The 19,046-nt window shown below is 54.9% G+C and overlaps 10 protein-coding genes across 10 annotated transcripts; 3 read left to right on the forward strand and 7 right to left on the reverse strand.

Annotated features, from left to right (window-relative positions):
• Positions 1 to 296: 296 nt before the first annotated feature.
• L969DRAFT_88020 (uncharacterized protein) lies at positions 297 to 794 on the reverse strand. Its single transcript, XM_014711861.1, has 2 exons — positions 568 to 794; positions 297 to 514 (listed from the first exon to the last, which is right to left on the reverse strand). Exons 1-2 carry the CDS (start codon positions 734 to 736, stop codon positions 375 to 377), a joined length of 309 nt encoding a protein of 102 aa, XP_014567347.1. The 5' UTR covers positions 737 to 794; the 3' UTR covers positions 297 to 374.
• A 148-nt stretch (positions 795 to 942) lies between these two features.
• Positions 943 to 2,046, reverse strand: L969DRAFT_484083 (uncharacterized protein). Its single transcript, XM_014711862.1, has 3 exons — positions 1,511 to 2,046; positions 1,348 to 1,459; positions 943 to 1,298 (listed from the first exon to the last, which is right to left on the reverse strand). Exons 1-3 carry the CDS (start codon positions 1,791 to 1,793, stop codon positions 1,241 to 1,243), a joined length of 453 nt encoding a protein of 150 aa, XP_014567348.1. The 5' UTR covers positions 1,794 to 2,046; the 3' UTR covers positions 943 to 1,240.
• Positions 2,047 to 2,189: 143 nt separating this feature from the next.
• On the reverse strand, positions 2,190 to 2,719 carry L969DRAFT_94933 (uncharacterized protein; the record flags this gene model as incomplete). Its single annotated transcript, XM_014711863.1, has 3 exons — positions 2,190 to 2,250; positions 2,299 to 2,410; positions 2,461 to 2,719. 3 exons carry the CDS (start codon positions 2,717 to 2,719, stop codon positions 2,190 to 2,192), a joined length of 432 nt encoding a protein of 143 aa, XP_014567349.1.
• Positions 2,720 to 3,129: 410 nt separating this feature from the next.
• L969DRAFT_482905 (uncharacterized protein) lies at positions 3,130 to 4,389 on the reverse strand. The gene is made up of 5 exons (XM_014711864.1): positions 4,171 to 4,389; positions 4,057 to 4,119; positions 3,425 to 3,946; positions 3,257 to 3,371; positions 3,130 to 3,208 (listed from the first exon to the last, which is right to left on the reverse strand). Exons 3-5 carry the CDS (start codon positions 3,894 to 3,896, stop codon positions 3,148 to 3,150), a joined length of 648 nt encoding a protein of 215 aa, XP_014567350.1. The 5' UTR covers positions 3,897 to 3,946; positions 4,057 to 4,119; positions 4,171 to 4,389; the 3' UTR covers positions 3,130 to 3,147.
• L969DRAFT_624267 (uncharacterized protein) lies at positions 4,072 to 5,095 on the reverse strand (the record flags this gene model as incomplete). Its single annotated transcript, XM_014711865.1, has 2 exons — positions 4,171 to 5,095; positions 4,072 to 4,119 (listed from the first exon to the last, which is right to left on the reverse strand). Exons 1-2 carry the CDS (start codon positions 4,735 to 4,737, stop codon positions 4,072 to 4,074), a joined length of 615 nt encoding a protein of 204 aa, XP_014567351.1. The 5' UTR covers positions 4,738 to 5,095.
• On the forward strand, positions 4,911 to 6,525 carry L969DRAFT_50031 (uncharacterized protein; the record flags this gene model as incomplete). Its single annotated transcript, XM_014711866.1, has 2 exons — positions 4,911 to 5,179; positions 5,238 to 6,525. The coding sequence occupies 2 exons, from the start codon at positions 4,911 to 4,913 to the stop codon at positions 6,523 to 6,525; spliced, it is 1,557 nt and encodes a 518-aa protein (XP_014567352.1).
• A 6-nt stretch (positions 6,526 to 6,531) lies between these two features.
• L969DRAFT_50149 (uncharacterized protein) lies at positions 6,532 to 9,012 on the reverse strand (the record flags this gene model as incomplete). The annotated part of the gene is made up of 8 exons (XM_014711867.1): positions 6,532 to 6,636; positions 6,685 to 6,891; positions 6,939 to 7,079; positions 7,133 to 7,875; positions 7,925 to 8,074; positions 8,126 to 8,262; positions 8,317 to 8,804; positions 8,863 to 9,012. The coding sequence occupies 8 exons, from the start codon at positions 9,010 to 9,012 to the stop codon at positions 6,532 to 6,534; spliced, it is 2,121 nt and encodes a 706-aa protein (XP_014567353.1).
• Positions 9,013 to 9,168: 156 nt separating this feature from the next.
• L969DRAFT_17824 (uncharacterized protein) lies at positions 9,169 to 10,826 on the forward strand (the record flags this gene model as incomplete). The annotated part of the gene is made up of 3 exons (XM_014711684.1): positions 9,169 to 9,765; positions 9,821 to 10,434; positions 10,481 to 10,826. The coding sequence occupies 3 exons, from the start codon at positions 9,169 to 9,171 to the stop codon at positions 10,824 to 10,826; spliced, it is 1,557 nt and encodes a 518-aa protein (XP_014567170.1).
• On the reverse strand, positions 10,490 to 16,474 carry L969DRAFT_484966 (uncharacterized protein). The gene is made up of 6 exons (XM_014711868.1): positions 16,407 to 16,474; positions 16,092 to 16,347; positions 15,551 to 16,044; positions 12,765 to 15,498; positions 11,577 to 12,712; positions 10,490 to 11,530 (listed from the first exon to the last, which is right to left on the reverse strand). Exons 1-6 carry the CDS (start codon positions 16,415 to 16,417, stop codon positions 10,870 to 10,872), a joined length of 5,292 nt encoding a protein of 1,763 aa, XP_014567354.1. The 5' UTR covers positions 16,418 to 16,474; the 3' UTR covers positions 10,490 to 10,869.
• Positions 16,475 to 16,519: 45 nt separating this feature from the next.
• L969DRAFT_75469 (uncharacterized protein) lies at positions 16,520 to 19,018 on the forward strand (the record flags this gene model as incomplete). Its single annotated transcript, XM_014711869.1, has 5 exons — positions 16,520 to 16,975; positions 17,092 to 17,217; positions 17,644 to 17,800; positions 17,858 to 17,968; positions 18,012 to 19,018. Exons 1-5 carry the CDS (start codon positions 16,892 to 16,894, stop codon positions 19,016 to 19,018), a joined length of 1,485 nt encoding a protein of 494 aa, XP_014567355.1. The 5' UTR covers positions 16,520 to 16,891.
• Positions 19,019 to 19,046: the final 28 nt, after the last annotated feature.

Below are 19,046 nucleotides of genomic sequence, written 5' to 3' on the forward strand. Positions count from 1 at the left end.
AAAGGCGTTCTTTGCTGCGGAGGGCGAGTGGTGAGCTCAGCTGATCACAGGGGCATGCCAATCTGTCGCTCTGGCGAAGTATCATCGGAGAGGTAGCTCGAACGGGACAACGAGGCAGGACCGTTGCTACCACGACTGCGCGGACGGCACGTTCTCTCCAGAGTAAGATTGTAAGACACCAATCAAGGCAGTAGAGGAAGTCGAGGCAGGGACGTAAGCGCAGAAGGGCAAACGGCAATGCATCGATCACGTGATCGCCAGAACAAGTCGAATCCAGCTAGATTGACACTCCTTTGGCCTTGTGCTCATGGACGAGACGGTCACCGCAGTGGAGTGACCACTTTTTGAGGCTGTATATAGCGTCAGCATTGTCTTCATACGAACGAACGGGAAGACTCGTGCCCCTTGTTGTTGAACTTGGAAGGCAACAGCTGGTAAGTGAGATGTTTGCCGTCAGTATGGAAGACGATCTGGAGGTCGGTAGAGTAGGATTTGTCGGTCTTCTGTACAGTATCTTTTCAATAAGACAGATAAGCTCCGGACAAGACGAATGTGTCGATCCCTTACATAAGCAGACATCATCGTACAATGAGGCTTCATCTGAGTAGCGCTGGGGTGCCGGCAGACACTCGAAAGGATGCTCATCCGCCGTCGTAAGGATGAAAGGCATGTTTTCGTCGCTGGTATATTTGAGTTGGAACGACAGCGACTCTCGTCCGCCGCGAATCAAGTCCATATTAAGGCTGCAGAGCTGGAGGTATTGAATAGGGTAGGGTCCTGTCTGCACTGCAGCAGAAGCTACGGCTGATGCAAGAGCGAGCATTCCGATCATCTTGGCGAGCATCGTGTTGTCAAGAGCCTGGCAAGGAAGGAAAATTTGGTCGCTTTTATACGACTCGAAGAGGGGCAATAGGAGTCAGACGTCGTATTCAGCGTAATACTCTTCTGGCTCGCGATGGCAATAACGATAATGAGTTGCTGAGCAACGATCGGACGACTACGCTGTCCTTAAAAACGTGCCGATGCACAGACAGCTTGAGCAGAACGTGGTAAGGCATAGGGACGCTCAAGTCGTGTGCCCCTAGTCGGTCGATAGTGCGCAAGTGTGGTATATATACTGATGATATGTATCGCCCGTACTCCCAGGAGCAGTGCTCAGCGTGAGTTGATCGTCTGCAACGAGATCAGATATAGAAGGGCAGATGACAATGCATTGTGTCGCGTCGCGTATCGTAAAGGATCACGACTTGCGCTCTTCAATCAGATGGCTACCGCATTTGAGGCTCCAAAATGCGAGACTAACGGCGAGAGTCAGCAGCATGGTTGTCATAGCGAGAGCCTGCGTACCCTTTGTCGTCGGCCAAAGAAGGCAAAAGCTCATAATTCAGGTATTTGCCGTCAATGCGGAAGACGATGTCGATCTTGGAATGGATGGAACCGTCTGGCGTGCTCACAAAATCTGCCAATCAAGATAGTGAGGTAGCGTCGCATAGGGATATCGCGTGCATACACAGGCACTCGGTGGCATCTGAGCCGCCTCTTGTGTACTGCGGCGATGCCGGCTGACAGGCGAGCGATCGCTTGGTCAACGTCGTGGCGCTGAATGGCGAGTCTTCAGGACCAAAGTGCTCGAGCTGGAATAAAAATGAGTCCGCGCGGCCGCCGATGAGACCGAAAGTGAGACTACATAGCTGGACGGGCTGGACAGCGTATTGAGCTTTCTGCACAGCGACTGCGGCGACAGAGTACACGAGAGCAAGCACCCCAATCATTGTGACGAACTTGGTTCTCATCGTTTGGCGAGGGAGGCAAGACACGGGGGATGATGCTGGACAACTCGATCAGGGGCAAGAGGAGAGTGGACATCGCGACGTGGAGACAATCTCTTGTGCACATGATTGTGTGGCGCGCATGAGTCGCCAAAGCTCTCAGAGGCTACACTGAGACTGTTGCTCTGGCAACAATGGGTCTCTGCGGTGAACGTGCCTCTGCAAGGGCGAAGCGAAAGGCACTCGCACGTCGCATGTTTGGCGCCGATAAGTATCGATTGATGGGCAGCTGTGTGGGCTGATCTCTACCCGCGGATTCCGAAGCTCGTGTCTGTGAGGTGGTGCGTGATCCGCAACCACATGTGGGGTGCAACCACAGGAGGGCGAACATAGATGCATTGATCGCGCAAATTACTGCAGTCAGCGCGACTTGCGCTCTTCGACGGGCTGCTTCTCGCACACGAGACTCCAAGATTTGAAACTGCATCCAAGTTCAGTAGCGGCTTTGTCATATCAAGAGAGATTGTACCCTATAGTGCGAACCATGGAAGGCAGGAGCTCATAATTGAGGTATTTGCCATCGGTACGGAGAAGGAGATCAATCTTGGTATAGACCGAACGGTCTGGCTTGAGTGTGTTGTCTGCAAGAGAGAGTAGTCAGCAAAACAGCGGCAGTGTTGGGGGTGCGTACAAGTGCACTCGGCGGCGTGTGAGCCCTCTGTTGAGCTGAACGGCGTAAGGTCCAAGCAGGTGAACGGTTCATCGGGGACCAGCGTAACGCTGAAGGGCGGGTAGTTATCACCACGGTAGTTAAGCTGCAGCAGCAGTGATTCTGAGCCACCGCCGATGTAGTTCACATTGAGGTCACACATCTGGCTCGGCTTGAGAGCGTATTGTCCTCTTGGCGCAGCAGCAGCAGCGGCGACGGCGGTGTATGCGAGAGCGAGCATTCCGAACATCATTGCGAGCATTGATTCTGTCTTCTGCTTTGGCGAGAGAGAAAAGGAACGTGGAAGGAAGTCAGGCAACTCATAGAGGGGTCAAGGGGGCTTTCATTGCTGGCTGCGACGCGACACAGATGTACCCCGTGTCAGTGCCATCATGGTAAGTCGCTGAGGTGACCAGAGGGCTGCAACGAATCGGCCTGGTGCATGTGTGGGGTTCCTGGGAGCCGACGCTTCGGGCGTCTTGAAGCTGCCGTTCTTTTCAAGAAAGGTCGGTGCAGCAGCGCACTAATGCAAGTGCTTGTACTTTGTATCGTAGAGGAAGCGCAGAGACTGAGAAGCTTGCAACAAGCGACTGCCTGTAATGCATATAGAGCAGGACAAATGCGCATGCATTGAGATTGTAGCGATTCGACCTATTGCAGCCATGCGCGTCAGGTCGACTTGCGCTCCTCGACGAGCTGTTGATCGCAATGAAGCGACCACGATTTGAGGCTGTGAACGATTTCAGCGTTCTCGTCGTCATGACCGACGCCACTTTACCCTGTGTGAAAGGCCGTAGAGGGCAGAAGCTCGTAGGTGAGGTATTTGCCCTCGACGCGAAAGACGAAGGCAATCTTCGTCGAGATCTTGGAGCTGAAGAGATCTGTTGCGAGATCTACGGGGGAAAGTGCAATCAGCTGCGCCAGGGATGGTAGAGAACACCCATACAGTCGCACTCGAAAGGGTGTGAATTGGGATCGCGTGTGAAGGCAGGGGTGCAGTGAAGCGGCGTATCGTCGTCTTCTGCTTTCGCGGTGAAGGGCTGAAGGGCGTTTGGCGTATGCTCAAGTTCGAAACCGAACAACCAACGTCGACCGCCAATCAACGTCGTGTCGAGCAGGCAAATCTGGAATGGCTGGACCGCATATTGACCTGCCTGAACGGCAGCAGCGGCGACCATGTATACGAGGCTGAGCATTCCAAACATCGTAGCAAGCATGATCTCTATCCTTGGGCGGGAGGAGCAGCGTTGTGTGGGATCAAGCACTAGGAAGCGAGGGGTCAAGGCGCGAGACGCGGCAACAATCGTCAGGAGACGACGACGAGCAGAGCAGGCGGGGTCGAATTGGCCAACACGTGTGGCCTGATCGATAGCTGCGCCGGCGGCGCTGAAGACGAGAGGGAGTATGCTGAAGATCATGACCAGTGTCCACTTTCATTTTCCGCCAGAAAGATGGGATGAGCAGCTGTCTGTAACAAAGCGATGGCGTGGCAACGAGGAGATGTCGGTCATGTGACGCGGCGAGAGGTTGGCTTGTCAACAAGGAGATGTAATAAGTCAGTGAAGAAACAACACGAACAGTGTTACACCGTCTTCACAAGCCGAGTACGCCGTCGAGCATGTAAATCCAGCCATTCGAGCACTGTTCTCATCATGAGCGTGGTCTTGCATGGCCGAATTGGAGGTGCCTTACCTCGACAGCGTCGATGACGCGAGCCTGTCTGGGACCGACGAGTATGCTAGCCCAGGCATCTACAGCAGTTGCTGCTTCGGCGCGAGTAAACGTGATGGGATGGTCCTTGAGCAACGAGTCTCTCTCGCTCAGATCATCAAGCTTGAGCTCGAGTGATTCGGCAACAGCGTGCGTCTTGACCCAGTCTTGCAAGTACTCCGCTCGCGCTTTCTCCTCGTCCTTCTCGGTCGAGTAGATCTTCTCCTCGCCAGGCGCTCCCTCGTGTGGCTTGCGAGCGAGCTGAGAGATGATCGTGTTAGTAGGCACAAAGAGCGTCGTCTTCAGCACCGGTGCAGCCAGTCGTTCGGCAACAGATCCCTCCCGGAGGTAGTCGTAGAAGAAGCTAGCACTCCTCTGAACTGTCAGCATGTCAGACAGAGACGGCAAGGCCGAAGTTGCGATGGGTCCCTTGTCGGTGTTGAAGACGAGTTGATCGGCCGACAGGTCTTCGGCTGTCCTCCTGTCGGTCGCACGAGCTGACATGGCCATCAAGCCGACGGCAGTGGCCAGCAGTACCCGTCTGAACATCGCTAGCCAGGTGTCTACCTCTCCTGCTCCGATGGCGTCACTTCACTTCACTCGACTCGAATCGACCCGGCGCGACGTGGCAAGAGTTGGCGAGATCCGAGTGAGTGGCAGTGCCGTCATTGGCTCGTGATGACCGCCTAGACGAGATCGAGATGCCCCCTCAGCGAGCAACGATGTCGGGCGAGCACGCGGACGACACGAGCCGAGGCACAGTCTCGAAATGGCAAGCCAAAGCATTGGCCATCTCCACGTGTATCTCCATCTCCCTCAATGCCATCACCGCCGGTTCCATCTTCACCATCCCACTCTGGGGACCCCCGCTCGCAAAGACGATCGGATTGAGCATGTCCCAGAGCAATAATGTAGCCATTGGCGCCATTCTCGGCGAGTACATCTCGGCCGTCGGCTGGGGATTGCTCGTTGATCAACGAGGACCAAGAACGTACGTCGGGCCGTGCAGATATCTACAAGGCTTGACTGATGATGATCTCGCGTCACAGGGTGTCACTCTGCGCTGCCGTCCTCTTCGCAGTCGGCTACGGCATGATGGCGCGCTCGATCAAGATGTCACCGCCCGATGATCCCAGCCTGCTCGCAAGCAAAGATGACCCGATCGACATCATCGCGCCATCGGCCACGTGGATCTTCCTGGCATGCTACTACGTCCTCAGTGGTTCGGCGACTGCTGCAAGCTATTTTGCAGCCGTCACGACGGCCACGCGCTCATTTCCCGATCACCCTGGCTTGGCCATCGCGATTCCCTGTGCTCTCTTTGGCCTGTCGCCCCTGCTCATCTCACAACTCGCTTCGGCGCTCTTCGTGGACCGATCACAGATCACCTCGCCCGATGAGTTGGATGTCTACCGGTTCTTTGTCTTTCTCGCCATCACCCTGTTCGTGGTCAATATGCTCGGGGCCTACGGACTGCGCATCATACCTCGCTCGCCTGCCGTTTTGCTCAAGGAAGACGTAGACGAGCAACAGGATCGCGAAGGGGATGCACTCTCTTCGCCCACCGAATCGAGTCTCCTTCTGCCCGCCACAGACCTTACTTCTGCGCCCAAGCCGATCACACTCAGATCTTGCATGGGCAATCGTCAGTTCTGGCTTCTCTCGCTCATCGCAGCGCTGGTCAGTGGACCGGCAGAAGCCACCATCGCCACGCTAGGCAATGTAATCGAGAGCGTGCTCGCTCAACCACAACTCTGGCTCGAGCCGGCTTGGCCAGGCACAGATGCGCTCAATATACGCAAAACGCACGTCATCGTTATTGCCGTCTGCAATACCGCCATTCGGCTCCTTGCGGGTCCTTTGAGCGACTGGCTCTCGCCAAAGCGTGCAGGACTGGCCACAACGCGGACGTGGACAATCTCGCGTCTCTATTTTCTCGTGTTTGCTTGTCTGCTCTTCGTCATCGCTTTCCTCTGGGCAGCCTTTGTCATGCAGACGCCGGCTGGCTTATGGTTGCTCAGTGTCGGTGTCGGACTCGGCTATGGACTCACTTTCACGCTCATACCCGCCATTGTCTCCACGGCGTTCCCCTTGGAGCATTTCGGCTTCAATTGGGGCCTCATCAGTCTCGCATCTGCAGCAGGCTCATTTGTTTTCACCGCCTTGGCAGGCGCAGTCTCAGATAGCGCCACAGAGGGCCGACATGCTCGGGATAATGTCTGCGCAGGCAGACGATGCTTCGCTGCCACTTTTGCAATCTATACTGCGAGCTGCATCCTCGCTGCTCTCATGACTGTCTGGTTACAGAGACAACGACACTGGAGAGGCAAAGTCTAGATTGCATTACTTGAACTGCCGACGATAGGCAACAAAGGCGTTCAAATTGATCAAGGCGGCATCGGCCTTTTGCCGCAGCACAGAGGCTTTGCGCTTATCGATCCGCTTCACCTGCTTGCTGCTGTCAGCCGAGGTACTTGATTTGCCATGCTCACGTACGAGGCCTTTCAGGCTTTTCTGCGCAGCCTCGAAGCGAGGTAGAGCGCCTGCTAGACGGAAAACCGGCACGTCATAATCGCGTGTTTCATCGGCAAATACATCGAGCAGGCTGTCTAGCGACTGAAGCGCGATGTCGAATCTGTCGTCATTGTTCACATAATCTGGCGAGATGAAGGCCAGCCAGCCCATCAGAGAAGTTGCGATTGCCTGTCACCACATCAGTCTGTTACCAGCTGGCTGCTGTGGGAACGCACCCTATTCTCGTCGACAGAGACTTGCGAACGCATGGCAAGACAGCCGAGAGCGCCGACGCAGGCGGTCTGTAATGCCGGAGTAGCAGCAGGAGTCGCATCGACCAGTGCGAGCAAGACCTGATGTTCTTGCAGCCCGACAGACTAATCCGCAGAATATCAGCACGATAGAATATAGACACCAAGTCAGAACACACAAGTGTAGACGCATCAGATAGACCTATGCGAGCGAGTGCCCAAATGCAGTTGATCGTTGCTGCCAGACAATCTTCATTTGCGAGATCGCCTTCGCTCTGCTTTGCCTTGCCCTTGCCCGGCTCGTGTTGAGCGCCAAAGGTGAGTACAAGCTCGAAAAGAGTATTCCATGTCGCTTGAAGTGTTTTCGCGTTGGACGAGACGAACGCAGCCGCACGTGCGCCTTGACGGCCGAGTGTGAGCAAAACATTGTTGAGGCATTCAAGAGCGCGCAGGTGAACAAGCTGGAGTACATCGTCACCGTTTGGTGTAGTCGCACCCGCGGCAATGAGCTGAGTAGATGACGATCCATTCTGCTGCAGCGGAGACAATCGCGCGAGCGCCAAGAGTTTGGCCGGTAGCTCGGCAAAAAGACTGGTTGAAGCTTCATCGAGTTGCACGTCTTCATCTAGCATCATCTCTTCACCGATCTCCGCCGGGACCTCATCATCCTCTTCTGCCTCGTCCACATCCTCGTCCATCCCGCTCGAAGCTGCAAGGGGCGCTTCAGGCTCATCAAAGCCGTCAATGCATGCGACGAGCTCTGTGAGCATCTCGAGGCCGATCTGTAGCGTGGAGAGGCGCTGGCTGCTCGGCGCCAGCGCAGATATATCTGTATCTAGTAGCTTGACCAGGAATAGCGGCGCGATATCTAGCAAACGACGCCAGTGATCTGATTTTGGGTGAGCTACATTCTTGACAATGCCTGCGCCAGCGGAGGTGAGCTTGGCATTCTGGAAAACCGTGTAGCGTACCTATGAGCAAGACGCGTAAGAGTAGTCTATTCTCTTCGTCAGATGGAGTCGGGACATGCTGGCTCGCAATGACGTCGAGCATATTGGGCAAGCTGGTGCGAGGTATGATCAAGCCGGTATTGTCCTCGCTGAGCGTCAGAAGCGCTTGGGCTATGCTCTGGAATAAGCTATCGAGACTACACAAAGTCGTCATGGACTGACCTGCTACGACGGCAATATTGATGGGCGTCCGAGTCGTAAAGGTTCCGTCGAGTGAGCTCAAGGGCAAGTATGCAAGCAGGAAGTCGGATAGCGCGGGCGAAGCAGACAGGGCCGTGTGGATCTTTGTGGATGTCTCCCTGTGGCGCGAAAGATATCAGCAGAATAGCAAACGAGGAGCTGAATTGACTGACGCTAGCGCCCAGATGAGCGTGAGTACATTGTCGGTCCAGTCCCAGTAGCCCTCTTTGATGGCCAGCAAGGCTTCTGCCGCGCCGTTTTGCAGTGGCGGATCATCTGCGCGAAACTGCCGCAGGTAGACCAACAATGTCGATAGCAGAGCGAGAAGTGGCGGAACAACTCCTTTGTTATACATCTCGCCTAGCGTGTCCCATTCGGACGAGCCTCGCTCAGTGGAGCCCGAGATGGCTAAATTGCGCAAGGCTCCACAAGCCTCCATGATGACTTGCTGATTCGATTCTGGCTGAGCACCTTCTCCCTTGGAGGCATCCGGTAGCAGTAGTGCAGCTTTGCCTGCTGGCTTGCCACCCAGTCGGAGGATGAGATGGCCGACGACATTCTTGCCGAGCAAGAGTCGTCGAGCAGATTGGCTTGCCGTTGCGAGCGTTGCCGTCAAGCTCTGCAGTGCCCCAAGGCGTTCATCGAGATCGTCATCCACCAACTGGTGTCCCGTCTATCTGAGCACATGTCTTGAGAGTGCTGCGCCTCAAATGGCATACCTTTTCGAGTAGCAATGGAATTTCTTTCGTCTCCTTGCCTGGCTTGGCGGTAGCGTGCGCAGCTCGGGCTGCTTGCCCCTGCTGTTGTGCTGATCCAGATGCAGCGAGACGTGCTGTTCTGATCCTGCTGGACCGCTGCTGCTTGCCCATACCGCTCTTGCCAGTGGCCGCAAAAGTCGGATCTTTCTGTCAAGCCAAAGCAAGAAAGCGCGTCGTCGACACGTCGACACACCCTCGACACTGTCGTGAGACAAGCGCCTGTCCGTGCCTCTTGTGTGCAGCGATGTGGTCCAACGAAGGGCAAGCATGACTCCACAGACGGGGAAGATCATAGATCTTGCCTCGAGCTCCGATGGGGAACAGCCGGCGCTGCCGTTGTCACTCGATAACCGCGCCTTGTCGCCAGCTTCTACGACTCAGCCCGTGATCATCGGTATCGCTAAGCCTGTGCAGCGTCCGGCTCTCGAAAAGTCAAGATCAGCTCCTGCCATGATACATAGCGTAGACAGTAGCGATGACGAACTTCCAGAATTACCCACCCGTCCCTCGTCGCGCTCGCAGCCCTCCACGTCTGCCGCGAGACTGTTTGCAGGCGCACTAGCACCTCGACCCGCCAGTGCGCATCCACGATCAGACATGTTTGCGTCACGTGCAAAGCAGACCAATGTACTGGCCGCGCCCGAAGAGGATCAGGCCGATCTGCCGTCCGTGACGAGCGGCAGAGCGCGTTCGCTCAGTGAGAAAGCGAGAGGAAAGCGCAAAGCGACAGACGAGTCGGACGATGACGGGGAGGCCGTCAAAGTCACGCTGAAGCCATCGAATTGCGCCAAGACGCCCAAGAGCAGCCCAGAGCAAGTCAGGGCCCGCCAGGAGGAGTCGGCTGCAAAGAAGCAAACGGAAAAGGTCAGCGACCCCTCTTGTGCATTATCATGCAAGCTCACCTACTCTGCGCCCCCAGGCCTCTAAAGCTCGAAATGCAGCGCTGCGGGCCGCCAACAAATTGCAGTCTGATCGCAAGATCGCTGTCAAATATGTCAGGTTGCTCGTCACCGAGGAGCTAGCTACTTTGCCTAGCTTCAAGACCATATTCGCGTCTGTCAAGCAGACGCTAGGTGAAGCCGAAAGCCTTGTAAGGACGATGCCATGTCCAGTTGCATTACGGCCCTTTGCGAGCCGATTGCTTTTCTGGGAACGCCATCACGATACAGTCTGGAACGAAGCAGAGCGGATCTATTGGCCTCTGCCAGATGAGGAGCATGGATGGCGACCAGAGCCCACTCTGATGATCTATGTCACCGCCGCCGAAGCTTCGCTACTCACTCGCAAGGTACCAGACGGGCTGACGACTTTCATATCGAGCGTCAAAGCGCACTACCCGGACCACCAGCTGTTCTTACTCTTGCATGGATTGGCAACAACGGAAGTGAATAAGCAACAAAGGGACACTATACGTGCGCAGCTCATGAGCGCTTTTCTCGCAACGGGATGTAAGTTCCTGGACCCAGACGATGACGAGGCATTGGCGGCTACGATCGTCGATGCTTCTCGTGACATATCTGTTCGACAGCTCAAGTACGTCATAGTCTGTTCTGAGGCGTCTTAACTGACACGGGAGCAGGTTGCATCAACAGGAGGATATGCAGTACGTTGGGCATGTGCCAGAAGGCCAACGCAAAGGCGACGGTCCGCGCAGCACGTTTCTGCGGCAGCTTAGCACGATGCCGGGCGGTAACGAGACTGCAGCTGCAGCCATTGTGCACAAGTACAAAACCTGGAGGGGACTCTACGAAGCCTTTGAGGCGAAGCAGTACAAACCGGAGGAACTCCTCGCAAACGAAGAGATTACGCGAACGGCTATGGGCACGATTACTTCACGCCAGTATGGCGTCGCGGCAAGTACGAAGCTTTACCGGTTCATGTTTTCTTCTGATCCTCATGTACAAATGAAGCGCGGCAAGGATTAGTGGGGTTTGTTGTATGCAATCAACACGGGATTAGTCAGCGTCGTCACGCAAGATCTTCGTTGTCGCCATCGGGTGCCTCTTCCAAAGCGGCCAGCAGGGCTTGCTGAGTGATGCGACCTTGCTTCTCTTGCTTGGGCGCATCGCCGGCAGGTGTGAAGAGATCGAGCAGCTTGTCCGTCTCGAGCGATGCGAGCTGACTATTCTGTTGACTGATGACTGTTGAGGCCACGTGGGTCTTGAAGCGCTGCAGTCCCATAATCTGCTCCTCGAGTGTGTCCTTCGTGATCAAGCGGTACACATTGACCGTGCGCTTCTGGCCGAGTCGATGTGCCCTGTCCATGGCTTGCAAATCCTTCATTGGGTTGAGATCGTGCTCGACAAAGATGACCGTGTCCGCACTCGTCAAATTGAGGCCCAGACCGCCGACATGTGTAGTCAGAAGTAAGACATCAATGGAGGGGTCTCGGTTAAACGTCTTGACGATAGCAAAGCGTTGATGACTTGGTATCGCACCATCTAGCCGCATGTAGCTCACGGTTGGCATGTGCTTCCTGAACAGCATTGATTCTATGATGTCAAGCATGGAGCGCGTCTGGCAGAAAACGAGGACCCGATGAGCCGCAATCGATTCCTCGATATCCGATTTCACAGCCTTAGCCTTGCCCTGAGATTGCAGGCCGATACCACAGTCCCACAGTAATTGTCTGCTCCATCATCAGCGAGATCACAGACAAAGAGAACGTGACTCACCGCAAAGCTTCAAGCTTGGGTGCGTGCTCCAGCTCGTTCTTGGCTGCTGCTAGGTTAGCAAGCGCCGTACGATGCTGAGGATTGCTAGCATCCAGAACGAGGCTGGGATGATTGACCAGCTTCCGCAGATATTGCAAGGTCTGAAAGACGTGCTGTTTTCCGTCATCTGCATTGCTACCATCCTCATTGCTTTGCCCAAGCGAGCTGTAAAGGTCTCGCTGAAGCGGTGAGAGCTCGCACTGGTAGTCTTGTATGATCTTCGGCGGTAAATCTTGCAGCACATTCTCCTTCAATCGGCGCAGGATGAAAGGCAGGACTTGTTTGTGAAGGGCTTCAAGCGCAAGGGCGCCTTTCGCCTGCTCTGCGCTTGACTTCTTCGCGTCTTTGCTGGCCGCAATGGGACGGCTGTAGCGCTCGCTGAAACTGGCTTCACTACCCAGGAAGCCCGGCATGAGAAAGTCGAAAAGCGACCAGAGCTCGAGAACATTGTTCTGGATTGGCGTGCCTGACAGCACAAGCCGGTGCTCGGCTTTCAGACGCTTGACGGCTTTGGACAGTTTGGCCTTGCTTGATTTGATGACGTGGCCTTCGTCAAGAACGCAATAATTGAAGTCGAGCGTTGCAAGGTAATCAATCTCGCTACTGATTGTATTGTATGACGCAATAACGACATCAGCCTTCTTCAGCTCACCTTTCAGCTGGCTACGACGCAAAGGATCGCCGCCGAAGATCAGCGGGCGAAGATCAGGTGCATATGTCTCAATCTCGTGTTGCCAGTGACCGGTGAGCGTTGACGGACATACCACGAGCGAAGGCAGATGAACCGTTTCAGGCGATGCAGACTTGGTATGCTTTTCCGCACGCTCAAAATGCTTGCTGGCGAGAATGCAAATGGACTGCAGGGTCTTGCCTAGACCCATGTCATCGCAGAGAATGCCGTGTAGTTGATACTTGTGCAAGAAAGCCAGCCAGCTGACTCCTTCTCGCTGATACGAACGGAGCTCAGCTTTCACGGTGATCGGCATGACGTATTCGGCAATAGTGCTGCCATCAATGAGTTGTGATAGGAAACGACGCTCATCGTCGCGTCGTGCAATGAGCGACGCCGGCAGATCGGCGGGGTCTTGGATCTCAGCCTGCCAGTGTGTTTGTGAGCCAGATCAAGCACAATACAGAAGGCAAGCTCACCTCCAGCGGTACTAGCTTGATGATCGAAGCAAAGACGCGTGCGGCCAGCAAGCGCACAGCTTCGTTCCCATCAGTCGTGCGGCCCAGCGTAGGAACGACGAGGAAGACAATGTACGGCAGTATGCGTATGTCCATGATGTCGACAATCCGTGCGATGGTCTCGAGCATACCCTGACGTCGATATAGATTAAGTGGATCGCTCAGATCAGCTAGACAGTGCTCGATAAGAAATGGTAGACCGGTCGCAGGCGATAAGTCACATATTGTCGCAATTGCTTTTGCAGCTGCAGACCTCAAGACGGCATACGAGCTTCGAAGTAAACTTGTGATTGTCGGCAGGAGTGAAGCGAGTCTGACTCGGCTTTGAGTGCTCGCGACAGGCAACAAAGCGGTAGCGATAGCCAGGCCGTCGATCAACTTTTGCCCAAGCGTGTGATCAGATGCCAGTGCGGTTTGCTGCGCGTCCAAAGGCTGAGAGCACACACTTACCAGATCGTCAGAGACTACTTGCCAGAGTAGCGGTAACTCATCGAAAAGTTTATCGCCAAAGTCAGCTGACAGCTCTGCCATCGCGAAGCGTGCACCTCTGACGACGAGCAGTGAGCGAGGGTCCGGCGTGACGCTCGTCCCCTCCGTTGTAGTAGCTATATCATACAGTATGCGATCCTGATCAGCAACATGCTCGGCAAAGAGCGGAGTCGCAAGTGTATCCTGACAGACCAGGTTCGCTACGTTCTTGATCAATTTTGTACATGGAACTTGCTTTGACAAATCGGCCGTCAAACGGCGGATGAGCTGTGCGATAGCCAGCGCCGTACTTTGCTGCAAACGAGGGTCGGTCTCCGACTTGAGGGATGCGATCAGAGGCGGTACTAGAGCATTAAGCTTCGCTGGGATGGCGCCGAAAGCAACACAGGCTGATGCCAGCGAAGCTGCGACTCTTATATCATATGTGGACTTGTCCCCGGCGTATTGAGTGTGCAGCCGTAAGACCGTCTGACTGAGCTCATGCATCTGTGATGCCGCCTTTTTGCTGGTCTGAGCCAATTTCGCGCTCGTGGACTGCAGCAGCGTCATCAAGCCCTGTGCACGAATACTCAATGACAGCTTCGCCGGCGGCATATCTTCAACGTGATGATTGGCGAGTGACTTTGTGGCTTTCTCACAGTGGGAAGACAACCGTTTAGCGTCAGCAGCGATTTCGTCGTAGCTGTCGGGTAAGGCGGCTGTGAGACGATCGCGACATTGCAGGCCTAACGCCGACGTTTCCGGCTCTGCATCTAACGAGGCACGCGCAAGAGCTGCAAGGAGTAAGGCGGAGAAGACGCGCCTGCTCGCGCTCGGGTCGCTGAGGTGCGTCATATAATGACTGAGGCGCTGCCAAGAGTGGTTTGGATTCTTTGCATGCAACTGGGCGAGCGCTTGTAATGCATCGAGACGACAAGCGAATAAAGTCTCGCTCGTAATGAGCGTCATATCCTGAGACAGCAGTGTTTTGTCGACTGGTGCGATTGCGTAACCTGTAATCTGATAAAAATCCATTGGCAGGCCGCCTTGCAATGGGCTGATGAGCAGGCCGGCGCAAGTGTCGACTATGCCATCTATCACTGATGTGGCATACGTCGGAGTGCTTTCTGCTAGAAAGACTTGCCAGGCCGCCATGCTTTGCTCGCGAATTGACAATCTGGTTTCGACAGCGATGTTGCGCCAGATGAGCCGCGGCAAAGCAACATCTTCACCGGAAGAAATGACGGGGATCATGACGGTTATCGCATTAATGACAGACGCGCGTACGGAAGTGATCGTATGCCGCAGAAAGGGATAAAGAGCCGGTAGACGAGCAATGAGATGCTCGCGCGAGACAGAGGCAAGCATAGCACTGCTGGTCATAAGCGCAGTGAGGAGCTGGATAATGTCTGCAACCGAGCTTGAGAGATCATCGTGTGCCTGTTGAATGCAAGACCAGAGCATCTCGAGTAGCGCGTCCAGTGTCGCTTTCGGTAGGCGTTCACCGATGGTGCCGACGATGGGCAACAAAGCAGCGGCAGCGACACCTCTCACATCGTCATCTTTGTCCTTCAGGCCGGTCAAAGCGAGCGCGACAACCCTGTTGAGCAGAAGCGCATCGTCTTGTAGGATATCTTGGCGCGATTCGACGAGATAGCGTAGGCCGAGTAAACCGGCGTGTCTGACTTCCCATACAGACTTTTGATCGTCTTGCTTGATCATAGCTTCGAGAGCGTCGAAGGTCGAGGCAAGTGTGAACGATGGACAGTGGGCTATGAGGCTGGCGAGCGTTCTGCTTGCGGCTTCTCTTACTGGTGCTTTGACCGAGTCCCCGAGGTAGTCACCAAAGCGATCTCGCAAAAGGACTTCGAGTATGACGGTGATGAGCTCTGAGCACCAACGCTGATGCGCAGCTCGATTGTCTGCATCAGAGAGAGCAAGTGACATGCCGCCAGAGGCACCTTGAGATCTCAAGATCTCCGTGAGACCAAGCGCTGCGCCGTGCCGTATCGTCCATATTGGATCCGTGAGATCGTCCGCCAAACTCTCGGCGATGGCATGGAATGGCCATGTGTCGGCGCTGACATCGGAAAGATCTGGCATATCGTCTTCCGCTTTTATGGCTACCTGGCCTCCGATGACGGGTGGTTCTGCTATTGTCTGCTCGTCCTTTTTGTTGTCTATATTGTCGGCTTGCTGGGCTATAGTCGCCTCTATTGCGCGCTTCCTATCGCACTCGTGGATGTCAGCAAAGACCGCATGATGAATCGAAGACTGACTTTGAGCTAGTCTCTTTAGCCTCCGCTTTCCGTTTGCGCTTAAGTGCGTTCAGTTCACGAGCGCTGAGTGTCTTTGCAGGTGCGCCGTTTGTGTGCGCAGAGGCCGAAGCGGCCTGTTCGCCCTCTGCAAGTTCCTTTGCCATGTCTATACCGATGCTGAGATCTTCGCTCCGAGAGCCGGCGAAGTCAAGACCAAACTCTGATGCCAATGCTTTCTGCGATTTTTGCTGAGCTTCACGATCTGACGCGGTCAGTGGAGGTGCAAATTCGCCGCCAGCTGTTGCGAGAAGATGGGGTCGCTCGCGCATGATTTGCAGCGCGTTAAAGTCTGTCAAGGCATCGGAAGGCTCAGTCTGTGCTGCAGAGGTTACTCTGAGGTCGGTACTGCGAGGAGGGAGAGGATCCCAAACTCCAATAGCGCGACATATTGATTCGACGGCGAGTGCTGCAGCTATGCGTGTCTCGCCATTCCGTGACCGCAAATGCGGCACAATCTGCGCTGCCTATGGGTAACCTACTGGATCGCATCGGGGGCACTCACTTTGTTGAGTAAACTTATGATCTCTTGCCATTCGCCATCAATGCCTCTCCAAGACGACGCGGTACTCTCGCCCAGCAGGAGCTGACCCGTCTCTCTGACATTCCTAGCGAGCGAAGAGGACGGTCCCGAAGCAGCAGCTGGCCCTGAGCTTGTGTGCTGGATGCGCTGACCCGCAATCTGACCAAGCTGGCGTGCTGCCGTCTGACGGACGGTGCTTGTCTGTCCAGTCGACAGCAGCAAGATCAGGCGGTCCAACCTGATCGCTTGACGTGATTAGCACATGAGCTTTACAGGGAGCATGACAGAGTCGCTCACCTGGTGGCCATTGTGAGCTGTGCGCTGCTGCTTTGTAGCACCCTTGTGATGAATTTGGTCGCTGCTTATATTGCCAGGTGTCGCGCTCGTGCGACAGATCAGATCAATGACACGACCCCTGGCTTACTTCCAGTCCGCACGCCTCCCAGGCCTGAGCAGCCATTCTGTTCAAGGTCGTCGTGGCATCCATCTGCATTCCTTTGATTCACAATGCTGGACATCGTCTGTCTGCTTGCCTATCCGAACTCCAAAAGCTTATCAATAAGTATCATGAGCACCAGAACAAGAAATTCCTGCAAGAGATCTCGTCGATGTAGCAAAGATTGACTTGGCACCATGCCACATGCGGTGGATTACTTGCTGCTCCAAAGGCGCTTACGTCACGAACAAGCCCCGCTTAAAAGCAACCCATACATGCTCCGTTCGAGTCTCTGCTACTACCGGCTGTTCTATGTCAACCGATAGAATCGTCATCCACAGCTAATATGAGCGACCACGATCCAAAAACAGAGGAGAAGAAGGCCCGTCCAAAGTGGCGCCCTTCTTCACTACCAAATTTTTTATGCTTCGTGTCGAACGGCAGTAGCCTGAGCTTACAAGCCGCGCGATAATGTCAGTTGCCTCGTTAGTGGCAATGGACTGCGGACTCTACTGCATTTTGTCCGCATACCTGCCTTATTGATAGAATGACGCATGGTTGCCCTCGAGCAATCGGTACCCTAGAAGTATCTTCGCAGATGGAGCCGAGAAATTGCGCGAAGCATATTTTGGTACACTCAAGCAGCGTATAGATTGGGTCTGGCACGCTGATGTAGCCCTGTGCCTGCGTGGCCAGAGCGTTTCGAAGTCGATCGGCTCATGTGATGCTACTGCGGATCCGTATCGTATTCTACACAGGCACGACTGAGAGATCGCGTGTCGCATCCAGGATGGTCGCAGATGATCATCTTGCAAAGGGCCTTTCGCTACGCACGGCAACTCGTCACCAGTTTCTGCAAGGCCTCGGCCGCGTTTGAGCGAGCCGTACCCGCGTCATCATCATTACGGTATCTCCAGCTTCTTGGGCCGAGACACGCCGATCGTCGACGAAAACGGAATTCTGCATTATGCATGTGATGAATTTTATCGCTCGCGGATAGTCGGCCGAGACTGCTGATCAATCACGCTTGTAAGCGAGTCATCGTAACGCCGCCGCCGTCGGACTGTTTCGACCGCCGAAGGAGTGCGAATTCGTCAGCCGAGTCATGGAAGAGAGGTGCTACATAAGAAGCACCTCTCCTCCGCAAAGTATCCTCCAACACTTCTGTACTACGACCCTCGGAAGCAAAGCGAAATAGAGCGACCACACTGTAAACAAGCCGAGGAGATAGGCTTGATCCACGCATCGCGCGCATGTGAGCCTCGCATGCCCACCGGAGACCGGACAACATACTGACTCGCATGCTCTGCAGATACTACTCAAGCCAGCGCGGCGAACACCAGACATGTCTGCCCTCGAGACCCGCGCACCCTGGTACCCGATGCTCTTCGACGAAGTGCCCAAGAAACCGACCATAGAAGCGGTCAGGCGGCCGAGCTTGCTCTCACCTGAGCCATTACTGCCAGAATCCCGCCGAGGGTCTACCTCCAGCTCCGGCGATGACGACGATGTCACGGATCTCTTCCTACCGCCATCAGCCTTGACGCCGGAGGCCGCGGTCATCAGCGCATTTAGCAAATACGCAAACGCTTTGCTTGTAGCTGCCGGCATCGTACTCAGCCTTCTCGCACTACTCATCGCTGCAGCACGAGCAATCCTGCCTCCAGCTAAAGCTCCGGCGAAACAAGCCGAGAGGCCTCGACTGACGAGGACAACGAGCCCTGCTAAAGCCGCACCTGCACCCACAGAGCCTAAGTCCGCATCTCGAAGCGAAACTGCAAGTCCAACAAGACGCTCGAGGCCATCATGGACAACGATAAATGGGCATGCCTCGATGCGCTATTCGGCCTCGTCGGCATCGAGCTATCAGCCGCGTCAGAAGCTGCCTGCAGTCTTGGAGCGCAACGAAGCAGAACAGATGCTACAAGAAGCAGGCATTCAGCACCCCCTTCAGACATCGTCCGGCGCCATGTATGCTAGCACGAGCAAACCCGTTCTGTCACCGTTATTGCTGCCTACGACATCCGAGGCACCAGTGTCTGCCAAACGCTGGGGCAAGAAGCGCGCAACTTCGACTGCCTCGCTCGAGCTCGGTGCTTCGCCCTCGCGGTCATCGTCCGAGAACAGCAGCGAAACGTCATCGCTGAATGAAACGACCAAGAAGGCGTGCTCTCTTAGTCGCATGTTCAAAAAGCGCAGTAAAGCTGCCAAAGCGCCGGAACGTCCTTCGATGGTCCGGCGACTCAGCTTTTGCCAGCGCTGTCGCAACTTGCACAAGAGCAGCTCTGCCTGCAACCTAGCCGAGCTCGTATCGGCAAAGCTTTCTCGTCGAGACTCAATGTCCTCCAGCTCGACTGCAGCAAGCAGCTATAAGGCGAATAGAAAAGTCGCATTCGAGGTAGAGGAAGACTGGGATACAGATGCAACGAGTTTCGAAGACGAGCTGACGCCAATGTCAAAGACTACTCAATGAAAGGTGTATCATTGTAATGAATGTTTCG

The sequence above is a fragment of the Mixia osmundae genome (genome assembly GCF_000708205.1).
Source record: "Mixia osmundae IAM 14324 unplaced genomic scaffold scaffold_6, whole genome shotgun sequence".
NCBI classification, from domain to species: Eukaryota; Fungi; Basidiomycota; class Mixiomycetes; order Mixiales; family Mixiaceae; genus Mixia; species Mixia osmundae.